Genomic DNA, 23,640 nt, shown 5'->3' with positions numbered 1-23,640 from the left:
CGTTTTGTAAACCGTTGAAAAAATTGGATAACGGTAAAAGGTAAACGATAACAAAATATTAATTACATTGTAGCATAATTTGACGATAAAAAAAACATGGACAGAAAATTGTGATAACATGTTTTAATGTAAGAATTTAAATTATTTAAACATTTTTATAGCTACAAACCGTGTCATTGAGTTTTTAAGAAGCAAAATTCTAGATCCGAAATGTTATAGGCTTTATTCAAGAACAACGGAATTTAGGTTTTGATGATATTTATGAAGCAGGTTTAAAATCTATTGAACTTAACTTAAAAATACCAAAATAATCAAGAAAAGAAAATCCCAAAATGTTGTAAGTACTGAAGGTAATGAAACATACTCTTTTCTAACTATATTAAAAATGAAATTATGTAAATTATTCCATGAAAATTTAGATGTAACTTTATTTTAACTAAGAGAAAGGTTCCAAATAAATGTCATGAACACTTTTTATGTTGAGAAAGTTATATTATTGGAAAAAATTCAAATATAGAAATAACTAATATTTATGGATTTTATTTTTACAAAGTAAAATTAAAATTACATGGAGTTATGCTTTTAGATACTATATCAAAAAAAGGGTACTTTAATTTACAATACTTATGGCGTCATCACTGTTTTTAAAAATTGTATTATGTGATGTGACTTATTAATTATTATTAAAGTTAAATAAACTATTTAGAATTTTATTGTGCTAACAATATTAGTACCTATCTTCTTGTAGATGGGTCATTTTTTGCACTTTAGAAACTTAAGACATATTTCAGTTCATTTCAATTCTTTATGTTCACAGAGATGAAGAAGTTGATTTAAGAATAATTTCTAATAGTTTTATTAACAGTACGAAAGTAAGGAAAAACATTTTTTCGTTAGTCTTATATAATCTGGTCTAGTTTAAATTTTAAATAAAATCAATGTTTGACTATATGTACGTACTATTTAGTGTGTATTATGTCTAATCTATAGTAAAATAAAATAATAAAATAATGTATATATCTCATTTATTTTGAGAGGAATTTAAAAAGTAAGTATTGATAATTCAAGCTCTTCATTTTCATAGTTACCTCTTTGGCAAATAATTATACAAGCTACATATTATATGCACCTATTATACAATGATTATAATAATTATATTTATGCCACTTGACCAACACGCACTTATATTAGTGTATGAACGTATCGATTTGTATATAAATATATAATAGTATTTTGGAAGGATAATAATTTCAAGGATTTGAATTAATAAATATTTATTTTAAAGGGTGGGATGCATGATAATAAGCGATCTCATACTTTTTATATTGTGTATAATATAGAATTACAACTGTGCCCTCATTATTTGGAGATTCACGACGGGGTGTTATTACGTGGAATAGAATTCCAAACTAACGGGGAAGAGAACTGCACGTGCGTAGCTGGGTGACAATATAGATACAAGTTCAATATGAAATTACGTCATCTCAAAAAGCAGTGGTTTCTTCTGCAATATCTCCTTGCACGTGATATCTCAATTCTCATTTTCTATTCTTAAATTTTCGTTGTCTAATTTTTATTCTTTCTCCATTAATTCCTTATGTTTTTCTCCCACATATTTTCTATCGCTCAATTTTCTAATAATATGTTTCTATGGTGGCTATTATTAATGATGATAATGCAAATATTAAAATATAGTAATAATAATATGAATATATACTTTCTTATATGTTATACGAAATCGATATAGTTGACATCTGATTATTTATTTCACCGTGGGGTCACTATTTGAATAATAATATTGAATACAACAATCACTTAATCCGTTTAAGGATCAATATCAGGTGTGTTATCCTGGCATCACAAACCAAAATTTTTTATTCAAAATTGATACTTTATTTTAGTACTTAACTAATTCGTAATCACACATTTTGAATTCGTAATCTAACCTAGCAGGACACCCACATCCCGTAGGAAAAAAAAACAATTTTTTGGGAGGTAATATATTATATATTATAATATTATTATTTATATACGAGTTATAGGTTACGAATTCCAAATACGTGGTTATGAATAGAAGTTACGAATTAGTGATTAAGCATTGTATCAATTTCAGGATCAGGGTAACGCACCTATCGACGTGTACATAATCTAACCAATAAAACAATACATTTTTTATTTCACGTAGTTTTTATGTTACGAACAATCTCAATAATTGTGTAATATTAATTATCCATTACAAAGTGTAATTCTAAATTTTAAATACAAAACATATATATAGATTATAGACTGTAGAGTGTACAGTGATTAACCATTCCATAGGGGTTTTAGAGGAAAACAAATTATTTTGGAGATAATTATTAATTATACGTTTCCAAAATGTTGCTTAAAAATAGTTATAACTACTTACAAATGTATACAAATAAATAAATAGATATTTATTGTATTTAACAATGAAAAACAAATACTTAAGTACCTACAACATAAAAACAAAAACAGAGATCCATTTTTTTTTTAAATATTACCTTTTTCTATTTTACTTAAAGTGTTTTATTTAAAATAGATGTAGTAATAGCTGGTACATGTTATAATGTTTTAATGTATGATTCTACGAGCGTAATTTTTTTAATACTCTACAATAAATCATGGTTCTAGGATTAAAATATAATGTAATTTATTTTTGCACAGTTGTATCATAATCACCGATTACCTAAGTTATACAATAGATTTAAAACAATTACATTTTCAGTTTTCACACTAGTTTCTGTTTGAAAACTTACCGCTTAAAATACTGATTTTAAGAATTTTTATAACTATTTAGTTATCTGTTTCTGTGGTTGAAAAATTATATTTTAACTATTTTAAAGTACATCCTGGGAATTAGAGACCAAAATCGTGGTAATTTTTTTAATAATCCTAAATAAAGCTTTGATCCCAATAAAATCCCTTAATTTAGTTATCCTTCTTCCACGAAAATAAAATAAACTCTAGCTACGGTACTACAACTGTGATTCATTATAAATCACATTTAACTTATCTTGACATATTTACTAATTTAATTTAATTAATCACCTCTTGACAAGAATTGTGTACTATAATTATTAACTACAACTATACATGAAAAACCCAGAAATGTTCACTATGCTGTCGGCAATAAAACATACATTGTATAATGAAAAATAACAGAAGACAGCATCGGTTATTTCAGTTATAACGGAAAACAAATAAATTTATAAATAGTGAAGATATCAGAACTGTCAATGTCAATAATTACATTAAAAGCGTACCTAATTGTTTGTGTCGTTATAGAATTTCAAATAAGCCCGTAAAACCATTTTATAATTTTTGATCCAGCTACAGATTTTGTTCATCGCCACTGGTGATAGTCAAAATCGTAAATCCCAAGTTCCTAAGCCATGAGATGTTGATTTTAATCAAAACGCATTTATTTCAATGATGCCATTGGCGAGGTTTGTAAAATAAAATAATATTATTATTTTATTTTATCATATTACTAACAAACGATTAATATTTGTATTATGTATCTACATTATGTTCCGATGGTATAATAAGTTATTTTACCAAAAATGTAAATAAGTGCTATATAAAAATATTAAAAATATGGTTATATTATATTATAATGCTTAATACAACATCGATAATAACAATATTCATGTTAATAATTAAAATATATAATACGTTTTTAACATTTAAATAAATTGTCTACAACAGATGGTCACGTCGATAATGATAGAAAAGGTATGTGTAAATTATTAACCAACTAGATATCCGTTAACTAAAGACAGCAATGGGATCCTACACATTTAAAAAAATATAATATCTTTATACAATAGAAAAGTAACGTAGGTACTATTGGTACTAACACGTATGAAACCAAAGTGGCATTTGTCGAATCTATAAGTGTGTTTATAATTTATATACGTGTAAATGCACAAAACGAACATAGTAACGGTAGGTAATCAAAAATCAGAAAAAACCACGGTACAAAGGTTTTAACAAATATAACTTTATAATATAATACAATTATTATACAAACAAACCGATTCACGATGCATTTTGGCAAAATCGAATTCTACCGAAGGAAAAGGTTTTTGTTTTCACAATAATATATTTTAATAAATGTTTTTTGTTTACTACGCTTTATTTATAAATATACATTTTTTTCGCCCGATATCAAGACTATTCACGAAAATAATTTCAAATACCTACCCGAGCACGGTTATCGCCACGGGCTCTACAGCTACAGATTGGTCGGCGGTGCTTTTCGGGTGGATTTGGTAGCGTCAGTGGTGGCCGAGGGAGGAGGAAGGGAACCTTCAGTATTTCGTTCACCGCCGATCAATTGCTGCCATCGCTAACGCGCGTGTGTATTATATACATCTCATAATGTAACTACAAAATACAACACTATAATATCAACTGCGCGGGTCCAAATGTTTAATAGCGCCGCCCCCTATAGCTTATTGTGTTGCAGCCGCCACGGAGAACGAGAGCCTGTGTCGTAGTAGCTGCCGCAGTTACCGGACGTGTATTGTAGATTCTTATCACTTTCCCAGCCTCATCGATAATGCCGAACGTCAACGGATTTACCCACGAGGACGACATCGTCCTGGTCGACTTGATCCGCGAACACCGCGAGCTTTACGACGTCAAGCACAAGAGGCACAAGGATATTGTGTTCAAGGATCGCATATGGAACGAAATATCAATCGAGATTGGAAAATCAGGTAAACATTATATTAATAATTCTATTATCGTATTATTATATTGTGTTGTACGTGAGCGACTATAATAGACCATATAATTTTATATTAAGGTACCTACTTAATAAAATAATACAATTATATGTATAATGATAATAACATGGTAGCAATGGTGGTTATTGGGGAGGAGGGCCTTAAGGCTTAAGGGAGTAGTTTTTTCATTTTTTATAACTAGTATTATTGTTATTTTATAGCACAAAATGATAAGTTAATTTATAGAATTGTTTATAAATTAAATAATATTTTAGATGACTTTTGAAGTTAATTTTTATCTATTACCCACCCCATCGGATACCGGATATATTTGTTTTAATTAAAGGGGGCTTTATCGACATTTGTTAACTTTGTATATCTTCCACATAATATAGGAACTGAGATATTTCGTATTTCCACGACTTTGCATGTTTTAATTTAAAATTATTTTATTTTAACCATTAATAAGTTATTAAAAAATGTAAGTATTAAAATCTATCCAGTCAATGCACAAGAAATACTCTTTTTTTTTATAAAATATATAATAGGCGCCGTTGCCCTAAACTGAACCAGAAAGTTGTAATTGTGGAAGTACGAAATGATTTTATTCCTATATTATGTTGAAGATAGACAGAAAAAATAAATGTTGATTTACCAGCCCTTAACATAAATATTCTCAATTAAAAATTGTGTTCTCTTATGGAAATATTTTGTTTAGTTATAATAAACTGAAATTTTTATGTTAAAATATTTATGCAAGTATTGTTGTTTATTTCACATATATATATATTTATATTAAAAAGAAAAAAAGTATTTAAAACATTGATAGTTGTCAATTGTTTTGGGGGATCGATTAAGTTTATAAACGTTTTTTGTTTAGATTTTTTAAGGGAGGTGCTTAAAAAAATGTCTATACCGGAAATCAAAATAAATTTATATAATATACAATATAATATATTAAAATACAATTAATAACTTATTATTTTATATCATAAGAACGTCACCCGTAAATTATATAGGGGGGAATTTGTAGGGTGTTGGGATGCTCTTTTGTAGGCAAACAGATCCCAAGCGGAGAGTGGAATATTTTCGTTCGAAGTTAATTTTAGTACCTATCTACATATATAATACATAACTAAATTATGGTGCAAAAAAAAATTAAATTTTTCCTTATTTGATGACTGACATATAAAAACTGTTGCTGCAAAAAATTATTTTTTTGTCATTATTATGGGCTTGAAAAATTATTTAATGAATAAAAATATGGTTGTTTACAGAGGCGTAGCCAGGATTTTTTTATGGGGGGTGCTAAATACTTTTACCTAACTTGAGTTATTGAAAATCAAAAACAACAACAAAAATACTGATAACATATTAACCTTGATTTGCCGTTAACGTATTTACTATTTTAAATAATTAATATTTGTAAGATAATTTCAATATTTAAATTTCAATATTTCAAAACAGTATAAAAAATACAGCCAATAGGGGATGCTATAATCCCATTAGCCCTCCCCTTGGCTACGCCACCGGTTGTTTATCTAGCTAATTATCACACATAAATATCAACATTTTAAGTTTTATAATCAAAATATTTTGATTTTTTTTCCAATGAATTAGGAATTATGGTTTTAAAATTTAAAAAATTAGTTTTATCACATATATACATTTTAGTTCTTGATAATTCTTGTCTTAGGTACTAATTTCTATACAACCACTTACTATAAGAGTATTTTAGATACCTAATATATAAGAATTGGGTTATAATTATATTTATTTATAATCGTCATTGTTTAATTAGTAAATCAATTTATTATTCTAAATAGTTTATCAATGCAAGAGACGATGGAAAAATATAAAAGCTTTTTACTTAAAAAATAAAAGTAATATGGAAACCGGATCATCAGTGAATAACAATTGGTCATTGTCTACTTATGTATCATTTCTAGATGAAAATCTATATAGACAAAAGTAAGATACAATGAATGAATATATATAAAATATAATATAATATATAATAATTAAAAATATATTATGTTTAAAAAATAATTTTAATATTGATTCGTTTCAATCGCCTAATTTATTTATTTTTTTAATTTCTAACATTTTAGAATTATTTTATTTATTCACTAATTTATGCTACACTAATTTTATAAATAAGTTGATGATTTTGAAAAAATAAATATTTTTAGGAATGTAGGTATAGTTTTAAATGCCTATTTATAAAATTAAAGAACTGCATCACCCCATAGATATATGTAGAAACAAATAATATAATATGAAAATTATTATTAAAAAATAAAAATTACAGCATAAAATCTAGCAATCAAAATGATGAAGTACAATTGGAACTCGGGGAACAAATTTTTGATAAACTTTTGAATGACGATAATTTAGTATTGCCATCTTCTTCTTCTGCTGAGAATACTTCTCAATCAAAAGAAGACAAAATAGCAGTTATTTTAGCAGAAGGATTAAAAGAAAGAAATGAAATACTGTATAATAGCTTGAAAAAGCAAATTGAAATACTCGATAATACTTCATTTACGGTCACAATTCAATATGAACAAAAGTAAGCTCCGAATTTATATATATAACACATTATGATATTAATTTAATCGATTAATAAATATATATTTATATCACAGTTGATTTTTTAATTGAAACTAAATATATTTAATCCAAATTTATTTTATATATAATATAAGTAACTAAATTTCGATTTAAAATTTAAATTACCACTTCTGATATCTTTATACATTGACATATATGTACGAGTAATTAAATATGTTATTATTAATATTAATTTAATTTACAGTGCCACTTCAAATGTTCAAAGCGAAGAATTGAAAAATGAACACGAAGAAAACGTCCCTGATAATACTGTGCATAGTGCAGAATTTACATTGCCGCAACTACCAGATTCAGTATCTTGTTATTTAGCTGAGAAACTTGCTCAATCGAAGGAGAGAAATACGATTTTACATAATTTGCAAAAACAAATTGAAATGCTTAATAATAAATCAGAAACTACTAAATCATTGGATTTGTTTTTTAAGAGCGTATTACTAGATGTTCAAGATTTCTGCCCTCGTGCAATTGATGATATCAAACCCAGAATTTTGAAATGTGTCTCCGAAGTCAGACAAATGTATCATAACTCAAACGTAACACCAGATAATTTGTCTTGTTCTACTAGTGAAAAATGTGCCCGCTTTGACGAAGGAAATACAATTTTATTCAACTTACAAAAACAAATTGAAATGCTTAATAGTAAAATGGGGGTCACTAAGACAATGGATTTATTTTTCAAGAGTGTATCAGCAGACATAGAAGATTTCTGTATTCGTGCCATTGATGATGTGAAAATCAAAATTTTGGAGTGTATATCTGAAATTAAAGAAATTTATTCTATTTCAGATTTAGGTTCAGTGACCTCTTCAATAAATGGTAACTCAACACCCAATTATGTACCAACACACACTCCACCTATAAACCTCAATAACATGCCACGACCGCAAACTCAAGGATTTATTACATACTATAATGTACCTCTTTATTGCAATGCGCCGTCTAACTATGTTCATTCATATTATTAGATTGAAATGATCATATGATTTTGTTAGTAATGTTTTTAGATTGGGTTTGAATTCGATGACTTAACTACATGTACCCTAGTGAAATATAAGTTTATTGTACTCACCTCTGACCTTTTTTTGTGTGTTGTTGTAACTTTCTTAAACTAATACATAATAAATATGTATTATTTATTGATATTGTGGATTTAATTAAATTAATCTTATTTAAAATATTAGAATCCGAAATATTTACTTGTTATTTGTTGAACAATATAATATTCTGTTTAATGAATTACATTACATTGCTTCATCATTGAACATTTGCAAATATCAAACATATCGAATACCTAACAAACAATTTTTTTATTAAATAGATATTATATTGTTTGCAACGTTAACAGCATATAAATACATTACAATATTAAATGAGGCTGTGAATTTAAAGCACTAGGTAATGATATGAATGATAGATAAACTATTGTTAAGATTGATATTTTACCTACTTTTACTTGCCTAAAACATTTTTTTTTTTAATATCAGAAAGATGTAATTGTGACTTTCTGGTTCGTCTCTATTATTAGATTGAACAACAAGTATCTTTAAAATAAAAATATTTGAATAATTACATTATACATAGTATTATACACTGTTACAGCCAGTGCAATACAATGAAAAAAAACAAAAACTCCGCGCAGATAAATTTTAAATTCCTTATGAAAACTATTAAAAATTGCATAAAATATATTTAATACGAGTGTTAAAAAATGACTTAACAAATAAAAATATGTAAAAAAAAATGTTTAAACAGAATCCATTATTATGTAATTTAAACTTTGTATTAAGAAAGCTATGTTGTACAAATAAGCTAAGAAAAATGCATTTTGTTACAAATTCACAGCCAATATTAATATTGATAAAACTTGATTTCAAAAGTAATGTAAAGTGTATCTTTTATGAAATAATTAGCTAGTACAAATTATTTAATTTTAAGAACAAGATTTGATTCACAAAATATTTATTAAACTTTGTGTATATGTGTGTTTTTGTATGTGTGTGTTTTGGTACATAATAAATAATTCTCCAACATCAGTGGTGGATTCAAGGGAGAACTAAGGAGTTCCCTTTTACATTTATATTATAATTGTAAGGCCTGAAATAAAATCCTAAATATTGTGTTTACAAAATTATATATATATATTATATATGTATATATATATATATCATATTATAATATAATAATATTTGTCTCCCCCCACCAAGGGCGGACTAGGAGGTAAACGGCCCAGTATTCTATAAAAATAAACAGCCGGCCCAACCCGTTTATACCATCCTCTATAAATACCTACCTTGCTACCTATTTTTTCGAATAGTTTATGAAATATTATGTAATGTACAATGTACATTATATTGTTATTAACCATATAATTATTCGACTACGAAGTATTAACTTATAACACTATCGTACCATTCGTACCTACCGACCGGCAACCAATAGCAATAGTTTTTAACTGTTTAGTATTTAAAATTTAAAAATACATTTATTAGTAATATACTATATAATATTGTCAATATTAATCATCATGAGCCCCCGGCCCGGTGTGCTACGGCACACTAGCACACATTGCCAGTCCGCCCCTGCCCCCCACACACAAGAAAAATCCTATATCTGCTACTGTACAATACTTGGTATTTATACCCAATGTATATTTTTTTTATATTACATTTTTAATATTATAAATATTAATATTATTATTATATCCATTGATTTAAATTATGAAAATATGTTTGTATTAAATTTCATACACCTAACTGTTTTTTTTTTATACATATTTCATATATCAGGTATATTTATGTAAAATAATGCTTCTATTGGAAATAATTCGTTTTTCGTTATTTTTTTTATAATTATATCTAGGTTATATACCTTATGATATATTTTGTTTAACATTATGTTTTTTTTTTAATACTTTAATTTTACTTTAAATTACGTTTACAAATGTTATCAATTTTTCTTAATTTACAACGTTACAATTATAGCATTATTTTAACATTTACAAACCTAAATTATAAGAACAACACAATTAATATTTTACGGCTATTTATACTAAACATACTTTATTTGAATTATAATTTAAGATTTACATTAATATTAAGAAGAAATTGTACCCACACGTATTGTCTCTGTCTTACTAACATAAATCATAGTAAATTTTCGTTCAGCAGATCATATTTTGTGATGTTAGCTTTAATATTAGAGTAAACTTACCGATTATAAAATTTAAAGGTAAAAATATTATCTAAGAAATGTCATACGTTTTTATTGATATTATCATTTTAAAGTGAGTTATGGATGTGTAAAATATTATGAATAAAATGTTCATAATTCACTTTAAAATGATAATATCTATTAAAGCATATGTAATTTTTAGATAATATTCTTAAAATTTTTAATATTGTATATATGTAAGACAAAGACCTCACATGTGGGTATAACATCTTCTTAACCACTGAACCTAAACAAATTAATATTTAAAAATTATTTTAATGTTTAATGTTTATATTTTAAATAAAATATTGTAACTGCTCATTTTCAGCTTATAATTGGTTTTATCTCTGTGTTGTAAAAAAGTTTTGATAAATTAACAAACAATTAAATTTAACTGTATACGGATTCTTTTTAATTTTATTGTAAGTGATAATATATTATACATTTGTCTACTAAAAAAGCCTTTTTTGTTCTAATTATTTAACACTTCCAAAAGATTATTTTTAAAAACAATATGATAATGTTGGTGTAAGACAGATAATTGATTTCAGATATTAAAACGTATCTACTTCATAAATGTTTACATTAATTTATATAATACCTACATCATTCTACAAGACCTGTAGGTACAATTAATCTATAATAACTAATAAGGTATTACATATTTATAAGGTTACGTCATAAAAAAAAGTTAAATTATATAAAACAAGGGTAGAACCACAATGTATATAAAAACATTACCTATTCATACGTAAGATGTATACCGGACGATACGGTTTACCGGTAGATAATATAATAGGTATAAGTACTTACTTGTAGTATAAACCATGTGGTCTAATTTAAAATCATCGAAATATTTAAACGACAAGCATTATGCATATACACGTATAAAAGCTTTAATTTTGAATTAAAAAAAAAGTAAGCAAATAGGAAACTAACTATAGGTAGATACTCAACTATACAGTAAGAGTCGATTATAGCTTACCTATCATTGAATAGGCCATTGTGATAGAATTATTAAATTCAGTTTAATTGATAATTTATTACGTACAAAAATAATTCTGAGCTGAGCAGACTTTTTGTAGTACATTTTATTGGGATTGGTAAAGACTAAAGAATTAGGTCTCAAATAACCATATCGGTAAATTGAGTCCTGAAAAAAAATGTTAGTACGTTTTTCACATTTTTTTTTTTTTTTTAATCTAATTTTTTTTATTAGAATTCAAATTTTATAATCATAATATAAATATTTACAAATGGTATGAGTAAATAAAAATACATATGTTTTTTATAATATCATGTTCTAAATAAATATACTATGGTATTAATAATTAAAAAAATCTCATGGTATAAATTAAAAATAAATTTCATTTCCATTATAATTCAATATATATATATATAATATACATATGTATTTTCTAAAATATTATGTTCTCAGTGAAAACTTAAACGATAAAGAATAAACAAACTCAAAACGCGTTATCGTATTAATAGTGTGTTCGGTGAGTAGATTTATAAATGGGACCAATTACCTATTACCTTTTTATCTTCGGGTCTCAACTTACTGCTTTCAAAATGCACACAAATATTATCGAGGACCCAATTTACCTAGCCCCGTAAGTATTAATGATTGAATAACATAATAATTATAGGGGCATAGGAATTATGTTATTTAATCATTAATACTTAGTACTTACTACCTATAAGCTATCTACCCGAAACAAAATACTGGTCTGATTTTAAAAATTTAATTATTTGAGTTATGACTTAAAATTACAAAAAGAAAAAAAAATATTTTAATGAATTATGACTTAATAAAAACATTTAAAATGTAAGATTCTTGATAAGTTGTCCATATAGCATATACCAATTAAAAATATTAAAAATATATAGTTACAATATTTTATTATAACTCTTTAAAGTTGGTTAAAACTTACTTATCATCTTGCATTTAAAATTTCATATTTTATAATATTTTAACATTTTAATATTAAGTTCCTCATAAGTTTTTTTTTGTTGAAATTAAAAAAATATACTTGAGCGTGATTTCACAAATATTTTTATAAACGTCTAATTTTTTATGTGTAAAATATGTAAATGTCTGAAAAAAGTAAAAAATGTCCAGTAGTTTTCAAAAGTATCAGAAAAAACTATAAAAAAGAAACAGAAAAACGGGAATTTTTACGCATAACCATGTATTTGACAAAATCGATTTTTTTTTATTTTGCTGTAACTAAAAAAAGAATTATTTTAAATACTTGAAATTTTCACCAAATGTTTATATTAGCGTTATCTATTTATGATTAAATTTTAAAAATATTTTGTCTTTTATTAAGCTATCTATAGACAATTGAAATTTTCGATTTTTCTAAGTTTTTTTTTGAATTTGAATTTGGCATTCAAAAAAATTTTTAAAATTTAATAGAGAGTTTATAATAAATTGTACTTATCTTAGTAAAAAAATATTTTAAATCGTTTACAAGCATTTAAAGTTCAAATGCTTACGAAATATATTAAAATCGCGAAAATTTGAAAGGAATTCATACAATTTTGTGATTTATATCTAAGGTTAAGTAACTCAATACAAGGTTCTCCATAACATTTTCTTCAAAAAAATTGTAAAAAAAAAACTACAGCGTCAATACAGAAAAAATTTTATGAGCGTATGAAATTTAATTTTTTACGAAATCGCGTAAAATAACGATATATACTAAAACGATTTAAAATATTTGTTGTTATTCAAAAAGTTTTAAGTCGTAGAAACTTGAAACTTTCACCAGTAGTTGAGAAAAATAAATTACAATTTAAATATTGGTAATCATATAATATATCCTAGACTGACAAATAATCTCCGTTCAGAATCGTTTTTCGTATACAATGATACATATCATTGCATTCAAATTTGACACATCCATTATAATTATTTTATTTGAATCTTGCATTGGTTTATCAGAATATTATCAATTAAAAATTTTTTTTTATACCTAGATTTAACTGGTTTGCTTATTAATATCAAACTTTAACACAAAGTTTGTTAAAGTATATTATGTTTATTTTTTATTATAAATTCCTTGAAAAATGTATTTAGGTACATATTTAAATATCCACGATTTTCATATAAATATATAATTCACCATTTTAGATGCAACTACTTCAAGTCATATAATTCAATATTTAAAAAGTACCTGTATTCTTAACGAGCTTGTTAAAATATATTATTGTTTCCTATATAATGTTCAGATTACCAGTGTTGAATGAATAATTAATTAATTAATATGATATTGGATATAAGATTAATTAAAACTGCTAGCCAAACCCGTATAATAAAATATTCTGAAATATCAGAATACATAAAGACAAGTATAATTTTCTTGACATTACATCAATTAACGTAAACGATTAACTATTTCACTGTAAAAAAGATATTATTAGGTTCTGCAAGTTAAAATTAAGTCAATAAATTAAATTTAGTATTATATAGCCATATAGATATTTATTATTCACTTAATAATCAAACAATATAGTTTATTTTATTTCATAAAATATTTTAAATTTCGAACGGAATGATTTATGGCGTGTAAACGATCTGAAGTTAATACATTTTTTTGATTTTCATCCTTAATATCTATTTCTTTGATATTGGTCGGTAAAAAAGATTGAAAATTTAATCACAAAAATTTGAATATTATTTTATGGTAAATATATATAAAATGTTCAGTTACTATATCCAAGCCTTAGACATTTGTTACTAAGTTCTAAATAAGTAGTTAATTTTGAAAAAAATAAAATAATAAATCATTAACAAACAATCACAATTTTTTTTTTAAAGAAACCAAAATTTTGAACCAGGAAATATCAATAATACCATAAAATAAAAATAAATATTGTAACATCATTAATTTACAATAATACAAAGATTATATATTTTTTTTCAAACCTCACCAACTGACATTTTTATGCGTCTATCCCAGATTTTGAAACATAAATTTTGATATGTTATTCAATTTAAATATTAATTTCAACTAGTAGCGTAAACAATATTTATTTGATCATTTCTATGACAAACGTTATTAATTTACTATTGGTTAGACATTGCATATGGCATGACTGGAAATTGAGTAGGCCACTCATAATACATCAGATGTGTGTTAGGTAGTTGACACTAGTCGTAGTTAGCTTTGGGATTGTATTATTACGTTCAATTTTGTAAGACAAGGGGTGATCATGATAATCGTTTCGGTATGCAACGAACGTAGCTGATTTAACAGCGAATAGGTTATTGAGTGGCGACAAGCCGTTGCGGACACAATATCACAGCGGATTGTCTGCTGTTCAGAAACCGATCGTCGGTTGTCTGAATTTTTCTGAAATCGTCAGCGGTTTTTGTAGTCTTGTTACTTATTACTATTATAAGTATTATATAAGTCTAATCAAAATGTATATACATATTAAATAATAAAGACAACATTTTTGAATTTACTATAAAGGTACCTATAATATATAATATATGCAGTGGCGGCTCGTAGTAGTTTAGCACAGGAGTGCGATGAACAAATTAAAGAACTATAATACATCATAAAAAAAATTAAAATGTAAAATAATAATACAAAATTAAATACGTCGTTGCCGTCCGATTTGAGCAAAAAAATTCATCGCACATCATAAGTTTCTATTATAGCCGCCACGCCGTCATGATGATATTATTACTCGTATATTAATATTATTAAACCTACAGTTTATACAGGAAGTCGGTATTTTTATGTTCGATTCTGGATTCACTATGTCACACACAAGCTACGGCGTTGCATAGGTGTATAATCCATATACCCGTAATGACGCTACTCGCTAATAAAGTTGACTTTATAAACTATTATACTTTTAATAGAATATTTGTATACTAAAGAGTGAATTGTGTACAGTGACACAATATACATTATACACTGTACATTAACACCAATATCAGTAAGTAATAATTTATTAAATTAGGTACATATTATTTTTATTTTTTTATTAAAATAATTAGTTATTAAATTTCTATTAGTTTTTAAAGTAGTTTAAGACTCAGTTACGTGGCGTGTATTATTATGTAAGCAGCATTGCTTACACCACTGATGACCACTCCACGCCACTCTGTTTAACTAGTACCTACACGGCTATACTGGCTATACCAGATACCTGCATATTGGATATAGAATAATACTATAATTATAGTTAAATACTTAGTATTAGTTAAATATTTCAAATAATTTTATCAATTAATTATAATAATAAGGGCTCGGGAGTTCATGCGCATTTGCAATTTTTATTTAATGAACTAAAAATTAATAAAACTGATAATTATATTTGTACTTATAAGAGTTCTTATTTTTAGACTAAAATGTATTTTAAATAAATTTGGTAATCTTTAGTTAAGAAGATGTTATTTCAAATATACCTAACACACAAAAAAAGTACCAATACCTACGGCAATACGTACATTTTAATAAGATTTGTTGTGGTTAAGGTTTGAAAAATACATTTGCAAGAATTCTGTTGATATCAACAAGTATTTTTTTTTTATCATATCGCATCATGATGGTCAAAGGGCCCCCACATTAATTTGTCCCTGACCCCGAAAACCCTAGGAACGACCCTGATGAGACCGCAGTTGTACACGCATGCACAATGACACGATTATCATTTATAAATCTTCGCTGTTCGTTTATTATTGTTTATAATAATATAGGTATCATTATATTATTAATATTTTTAAAATAATAAAAATGTTTAAAAATAATAATCGACAATAACAACAGCGATTAGCAACCGACAACGACGAGCGTACACACAGTTAATTTTAAAAATAGATTACCCATTAAAATAATGTACTAATGTATGAACGACGCTGCCGGCAGTGCCGCATTTAGACATTTTGTGCCCCGGTGCAAAAAAAAAATTGGCGCCCCCTTAGGGGGCCTACCCACGAGAAATAGATCTTCACTAACCTTTAAGATGTTGAGCAAAAAAAAGAATAAGTACTTTTTTTAAAAATATTGTTGAATAATTGCAGATCCCCTCTCCTTCTGCAGATACATTGGATTCATTTGAATGAATGTAACTTAAACCCTGCTTATTATCAGGGGCGCCAATTCAGTTTTAAAATAGGGCTGCCAAATTATTGAGCAGTCCAAATTTTTCTACCACATCAGAAGATAGTAAAAATATTGAAATTTATTACTGTCTTAAAAGATAGGGCGCACGACATTCTTTATACATTTTAGCCTATTTGTAGAAGTCTCACAACCAGCTTACACACTCTTTAACTCTTACTTTGAATCTTGATTATACTGTCATTGTGTACTTATATAAATATAATTCATACATTTAACTTAAGAACCTCAATTTATAATGAGCAATAATGACTATTATCATTCATTCAAATCAAATTTTTGATTATACAAATAAAGCAATATATTATAAAAAAAAAAAAATCAATGTAAGCCTAATAGCTTTTAATGCAGTTATTTGTATCATTAAATTATTTTAAGTTTGAAATTAATAGTTTTTAAATAATTAGCAAAATGAATAATGTAAGATTGATTTTTATAGTAGTCACATTAGTATCGTTCATAAGTACCTACTACCAGTACTAACCACTGTAGTCTGTGGCTAGAAACGCTGAGTTCAGTGAGTTCGTTGACAAATAGTAATAAATAATAATTGTATTTTTCTAAGAAAAAGACACGCCGCGCGCGATAACAAAATATGCTGTATTATTATACATAACCCATGTCTATTGACATAATCACAAATTCACAACAAATTTGGTATATTAATAACTCTCGATCGCTGATAGCTATATTGCTATAAATACGTTAGTTGTTTAAACTTCAAACACCATAATACACTAACAAATACATTATAAATATTATGTATTATATAATACTGTTATTAAAATAATTTCAATTGTAAAAGTTTTAATTTTTACAAATGAACAAATTTCTGACCAAAAAATTTTGGCGCCCCCAACATACTGGCGCCCGGGGCAGTTGTAGCCAGTGCCCCCTCCCCTAAATGCGGCCCTGGCTGCCGGTCGTCCAGACCCTACAATAAGATCGCAGCTTAAACGTCCAGACACTGCTCGTTTGTGCATGCGTACCCATACGCTCCTGGTATCTGAGGAAAACAAATTTAATGTTCGCATACGACAAAATATACTAGAAATTTAAAAACTGCAGTTTTAATAAGAATTACTTTTTTTTAAATATAGAATTAAGAATATAAATTAATTTTCTTCTTTTATTTAATTTTAGTAGGGGGTGCGATCGTCTCGTCGTTCAAGCCACGATCCGCTACTAATAACAGTTAGAAAGGTAAAATAACTATGAGAATTTGTGGTGGGTAGGTGTAATAGGAATCGGAGAATAAAGGAAAAGCGAATCTGTTTTCTTCGACATTCACGCCCGGGGTACGGGTAATACACAGCTGTCCGTTTTCATCCTCACGTTGGTAGTTAAAATCAATATTAGCGACTCCTCCCTCCCATACATGTACAGATGGTGATGTTCCCTCCTACCGGGTAGCTTATTGATTTTTTCCCCTCTCCCATTCTCATGTATCAAATTTTAATTCTGCATAATTTCTAACGCAGTTGTTTCATAGTTATTATGTACTCCATTACTCTTATATAATAATTTTTATTTCTTATAGTGGATACTTAGAGATAATCGTCGAAATTGACTCACACGCGACAGTGCTGAAAGTTTGGCAACACCGTAAGTACGTACGTCCAAAGAATACAATAAAAACAAGCCTGTTTATAGTCGTGTCATCAGTTATCGATCGACATCCCGATTATTATTATTGTTATTATATAGCTGTTCGTAATAAGTGAACGTATTTTACATGGCTAAATTTTACACCGCCATTCTAAATTTCCAACATTAACTGTATAATCATTGTAGGTATTATATTTTTCGTCAATAATATTGTGTTTTATTTACTTTCGTGAATAGTAAATCAGAAACATGAATATCAATATGTTGTATGGCGGCGATGAAATCGGTGCGATCGTTTTCGACTTGGGATCACAATCGATCCGCATTGGTGCCGCCCAAGATGATTGTCCAAAAGCAGAAATACCGTCCATAGTTGGTATATTGAATGACGGCACGCCAGATACGAGTGCGCTGGAACCCGGTGCAAAAGCCGGCAATCGGATCAACGGGAACACCAAATATTTCACTGATGTTACGTCATTGCGCGTTCCTCGTAAAAGTAAATATAGATCTACCTTAAATTTACTCTTTTTCCCTTTAGAAGTTTTTCACTCCATGGCAGGCTTTTGAATTTAAAATTTATATTATTATAATACGTAATGAAAGAGCTGATAAATGTAAAGAAATGTTTTATTATCGAAGGTTATAAAAAATTTTCTACCCTACTCCAAATATTTGGTTTTACTTGGAAATGAGCTTTTAAGTATCTAACAACAGTAATAACTTAATGTATTAGTGTATTACTATATGGTAGAATTTTTAGAATGGAATTTTTCTCCTGGAAGAACAACATATTTCTTTCGCTTCTTTGTTCGAAAATAATTTTTTATTAAACAATATTTAACAATAGTTCGTGATTTCAATAAACTCGCTTAGTCGCTGGTTGGCTGTTAAGATGAAATACATTATAGTGTTCGCGTAAATTCACCTACCTAATTTAATTGTATCTTATCAATAATACTATTGGTTCTTGAACAATTTAATAATTAACTATCCAAAAGTTAACAAGAAATTGTATTATTTTCCTTTGTCTGTACTATTATTTTTTATTATTTTTATATAATTGTTTATTACTATCACTTATATTATTTTCCCTCACACGGGAGAAAAGTTTTACTTGGTTATATTTTAAGTAAAATATTTTTTTATTTCTAGATAAAGAAGTATTGAACTGTATGAAAGATGGCATGGTCGAAGATTGGGATCTATTCGAAAAGATTGTTGATTACTCTTACTCTAAGTGCTTGTACACAGAGTCGCAGTATCATCCAATATTATTCAGTGAATCGCCATTAAATACCAAATCCAAAAGAGAGAAACTGGTAGAAATAATGTTTGAAAAGTACCATGTGCCGGCTATTTATCTATGTAGGAATGCTGTATTAGCTGCATATTCTTGTGGCCGCCCTACTAGTATTGTTGTTGATAGTGGCGCAATACATACGTCTGCTATTCCCGTGCACGACGGCTATGTAATACCATCTGCCGTCGTCAAATGTCCTTTGGGTGGAAATTTCATTAGCACACAATGCAAACAGTTCTTGGGTGTAAGTCAAATAACATAGTTATATCATATTAATAATATGTATATTTAATTTTTAAATTTTATCTATGATAGGAGAATAATATTGAAGTGACACCACATTACATGGTTGCAAAAAAGACACCGGTGAAAGAAAAAGAAAAACCAATATGGACAAAAAAAAGCGTACTACCAGAAGTGACAGACTCTTGGCATAATTATATGTGTCAATCAGTCATTCAAGATTTTAAGCATTCTGTGTTGCAAGTCTCTGAAACTCCATATGATGATAAAATTGTATCAACTCTACCAACTTCTCATTACGAGTTTCCAAATGGCTACAATCAAGTAATAATAACTTTAAGCTCATAACAAAGTAATAAAATTCAATAATAAAAAATAAATTTCAACTTTTATTTTACAAATAATAATAATCATTCATAGTTAACATATTGAGTTGCGAGGATACTATACAGCTATATATTTTTTGTAAGATTTGTTTTAGCTAAAAAAAAAATACTGGGGCTTGAAAATAATAATATTTACTGGGCCATGTTATTTCTAATAATTTATTAATACAAACAAATTAACTTGCTACGTCAAGAAAAGTATGATCTTACATTATTTTATTATGAGTATAGCACTATAGCCCGAGTGACTTTTTTTTTAACATGAAACAAATTTTTTTATGCATTTAATCTCGTAATTGTGCAACAAGTAAAACCCAGATGTCATAATTTATCTAATAAGTACCTGTTTTTATTGACAAAAACTTAAAAAAAACTTTATTTCTCATTTCTATAAATAAATTAAATAAATCAAATTCATTTTAAAATTCAATCATCACGTATAGAAAATTATTATATATAAACATTTGATAAAAATTTCAAGTATTTACAGTCATTATTTTTTGAATCAAACATCAAAAATCGTTTGAAGATAAATAGTTGTTTAAGGTTATAAAAAATGAATGTGACTTACCAATAAACTTTTGTTTTTATTAAATATTGAAAAACTTACAAGAAATCTTGTTTTAAATATTACATTGTCTATAACGATTGACAAAAAAATAAAAACAAAACACACATCATTGTAAAATCAATATATTTATCGCTCCACTCAGAATATATATTTAAGTAAAAACAAACAAGTTGATGATTTAAAATTGACTAATTATGTTTATATGTTTATCATTCGTAATTTATAGTATAAAACTATAGGATCTTACCAAATTGCTTTTTAAAATGTATTAATATAAAATGATTTGGTGAATTCAATATATTATACTATTATGATAATTGACAGTACCTTTTACTTATCTTAAAATTATTTCTTTAGAGTCAACATTCATTAATAATTTTAAATGCAAGTTAGAAAAACACTTTTCAAATGAAATTTCTTAAAATATAAATACAAATTCTCCAACCAAAAAAACAAATATACTAATACTAATATAACTTTAAATAAAAATAAATTAAATATAAATACAAATAATGTTATAATTTTAAGGAATTTGGCAATGAAAGATTCAAAATACCTGAAATGTTATTTGATCCTAGCCCTAATATGGGTGGTTCTATGTTGAGCATGAGCCATATTGTTGTAACTAGCGCAGGGATGTGTGATGTGGACATAAGACCTACCTTATATAACAATATTGTTATCACTGGTGGAAATTCATTGATACAAGTAAAATATTTTAACTATATTTTTAAGTACAAGTTTTTATTAATATACAATATACATATATCTATATATTAATAGGGTTTTCCAGAAAGATTAAATCGAGATCTCACAACACGTGTACATGCCAATATGAGATTGAAAATGATTTCACCTAATGGATCTGCTGAGAGGCGATTTGGTGCCTGGATTGGTGGTTCAATAATAGCATCAACTGGTACATTTCAACAAATGTGGTTTAGCTGCCATGAATATAATGAAGGAGGTAAAGGTCAAATTCATAACAAGTGTAATTAATAATGTTAATATGGATGACCTTAATTTGCATGCATTTAATAAAATTAAATCTTATTTGTGTCTTATTTTTAAGGTTTATAATCATTAAGAAATGTGTAAATTGTATTTCATTGAAGATATACTTACTAGACTAATATTTAACCAATTAATTACTAATATATAATAATTTAAAAAATTTCATATTATTAATTACTGATAGTACCTATTCTGAGTTTTTAAATTTAATGTGCAATGTGCCTGAATAGTTTATCGGTAAACCAATACATATATCAACATAAATCTTAACATTCTAAACAGTAATTAAATTAATGTTATATTATTGGTAATAATATTTAGTAATAATAAATAACTATTGTTTAAAATGATCATATTGTTTTGTAATTGCTTACAGTTAATGTGCTTATAAAATACAAATTAATAATGATGTCGGTATATTACAGCGCAACATAACTACTCGTAGATTGAATCTATATCTACATAATATCTATTATAAATAATATAATTTAAATATTTTTACTATAAAGATTTCACTTTTCCGGAGACCTTCACCTTCTACCGAGTCCTCGTACCAATATACGCGATATTTCGTCCTTCTATATACACTTATTTTTTTTTTCACCAGAACTAAAACGTTGCAAAACGTTCAATCTACCATTAAATATTCATTAAATAGCTAAACGTCGTGCGCATTAACATAGGTTCGCTGTACATTGATATCCGATTTAAATATTGCAATATCTAACTTATTATATCTATAGCTGACACCACGTATGTTATAATTTCGTATATAGCAACAATATATATAGCAGCTATAGTTTTAAATATAGGTTTATTTTATAAACGATTAGGTGTTTTCCCATGTAAATTTTTATATTATCATAATATATCATAACTTTAATTACCATGTCAACATGATACAAGCACAAATAGATTTTTAGGTATTCTACTATTCTACAGCTTTTTTGGTTAGAAAAATAAATATAATACATATTGATTAGATATATAAATATTTACCTGATAGTGCTTACAATCATTTTTTTTTTTTTTTTGAATCTATAGGTATTAAATATTAAATAGTAAATACTGAGATGTAAAAACTACGAGACCCGTAATTTGTTGTAATAAAGTTAAAAAAAAATCAATATGTTAATCAATAATATTGTAATAATTAGCATTTACTTATATGTAACATAAAATACTTATAAATTCGTATTATATTATTCTATTACATTTTGAGAATTCAATGTATTTCCTTTTATATATAAATCCATATATAATTTAAAATAAAGTAAGGACCTACTCAATCATAAATTAAAATACAGAACAAATTAGGTACATTTTAAATATACATTTGTACTATAGGTATATTATAATATCTACTTAGATTTGTATCTATATCATTATATATATATTTTTTTTTTTACTTAATAAATGGCTTGGATTTATAAAAGTTCAAAAGATTTTGTTTTTTATAATAGTTGTTATTAAATATTATTTATATGTAAACGATGAAAACAATACAGTAATTGTACACATAAATACATAATAGTACCTATACACATGATAGTACATAGGTAAACATTATCAATACATTAAATAAATTAAAGTTAAAAAGCTATTTTAAGTGGTTGCTTTTATAGTTGTTTGTAGGTAGCTATGTAAGCATTTATAAGCTATATATATATTATAAATATTATTGTACGTACCGTCATCTAGTAAATGATTTATTTCTTGAAAGTACATTCTATAGGTGTATATAATTACATAATAAAAACATTTATTT

At 26.4% G+C, this 23,640-nt stretch overlaps 2 protein-coding genes across 2 annotated transcripts; both read left to right on the top strand.

Moving 5' to 3' along the window:
* The first annotated feature begins 4,585 nt into the window (after positions 1-4,585).
* On the top strand, positions 4,586-8,353 carry LOC132924382 (uncharacterized). Its single transcript, XM_060988665.1, has 4 exons — positions 4,586-4,745; positions 6,581-6,725; positions 7,078-7,326; positions 7,573-8,353. Exons 1-4 carry the CDS (start codon positions 4,586-4,588, stop codon positions 8,351-8,353), a joined length of 1,335 nt encoding a protein of 444 aa, XP_060844648.1.
* A 10,251-nt stretch (positions 8,354-18,604) lies between these two features.
* LOC132925006 (actin-like protein 6A) lies at positions 18,605-21,857 on the top strand. The gene is made up of 5 exons (XM_060989440.1): positions 18,605-18,854; positions 19,511-19,902; positions 19,974-20,225; positions 21,387-21,566; positions 21,642-21,857. The coding sequence occupies exons 1-5, from the start codon at positions 18,605-18,607 to the stop codon at positions 21,855-21,857; spliced, it is 1,290 nt and encodes a 429-aa protein (XP_060845423.1).
* Positions 21,858-23,640: the final 1,783 nt, after the last annotated feature.

The sequence above is a fragment of the Rhopalosiphum padi genome, chromosome 3 (assembly GCF_020882245.1).
Source record: "Rhopalosiphum padi isolate XX-2018 chromosome 3, ASM2088224v1, whole genome shotgun sequence".
In the NCBI taxonomy this organism is placed as follows: Eukaryota; Metazoa; Arthropoda; class Insecta; order Hemiptera; family Aphididae; genus Rhopalosiphum; species Rhopalosiphum padi.
Note: the sequence above shows the minus strand (reverse complement) of the source record. Positions and strands in the feature narration are given on the sequence as shown.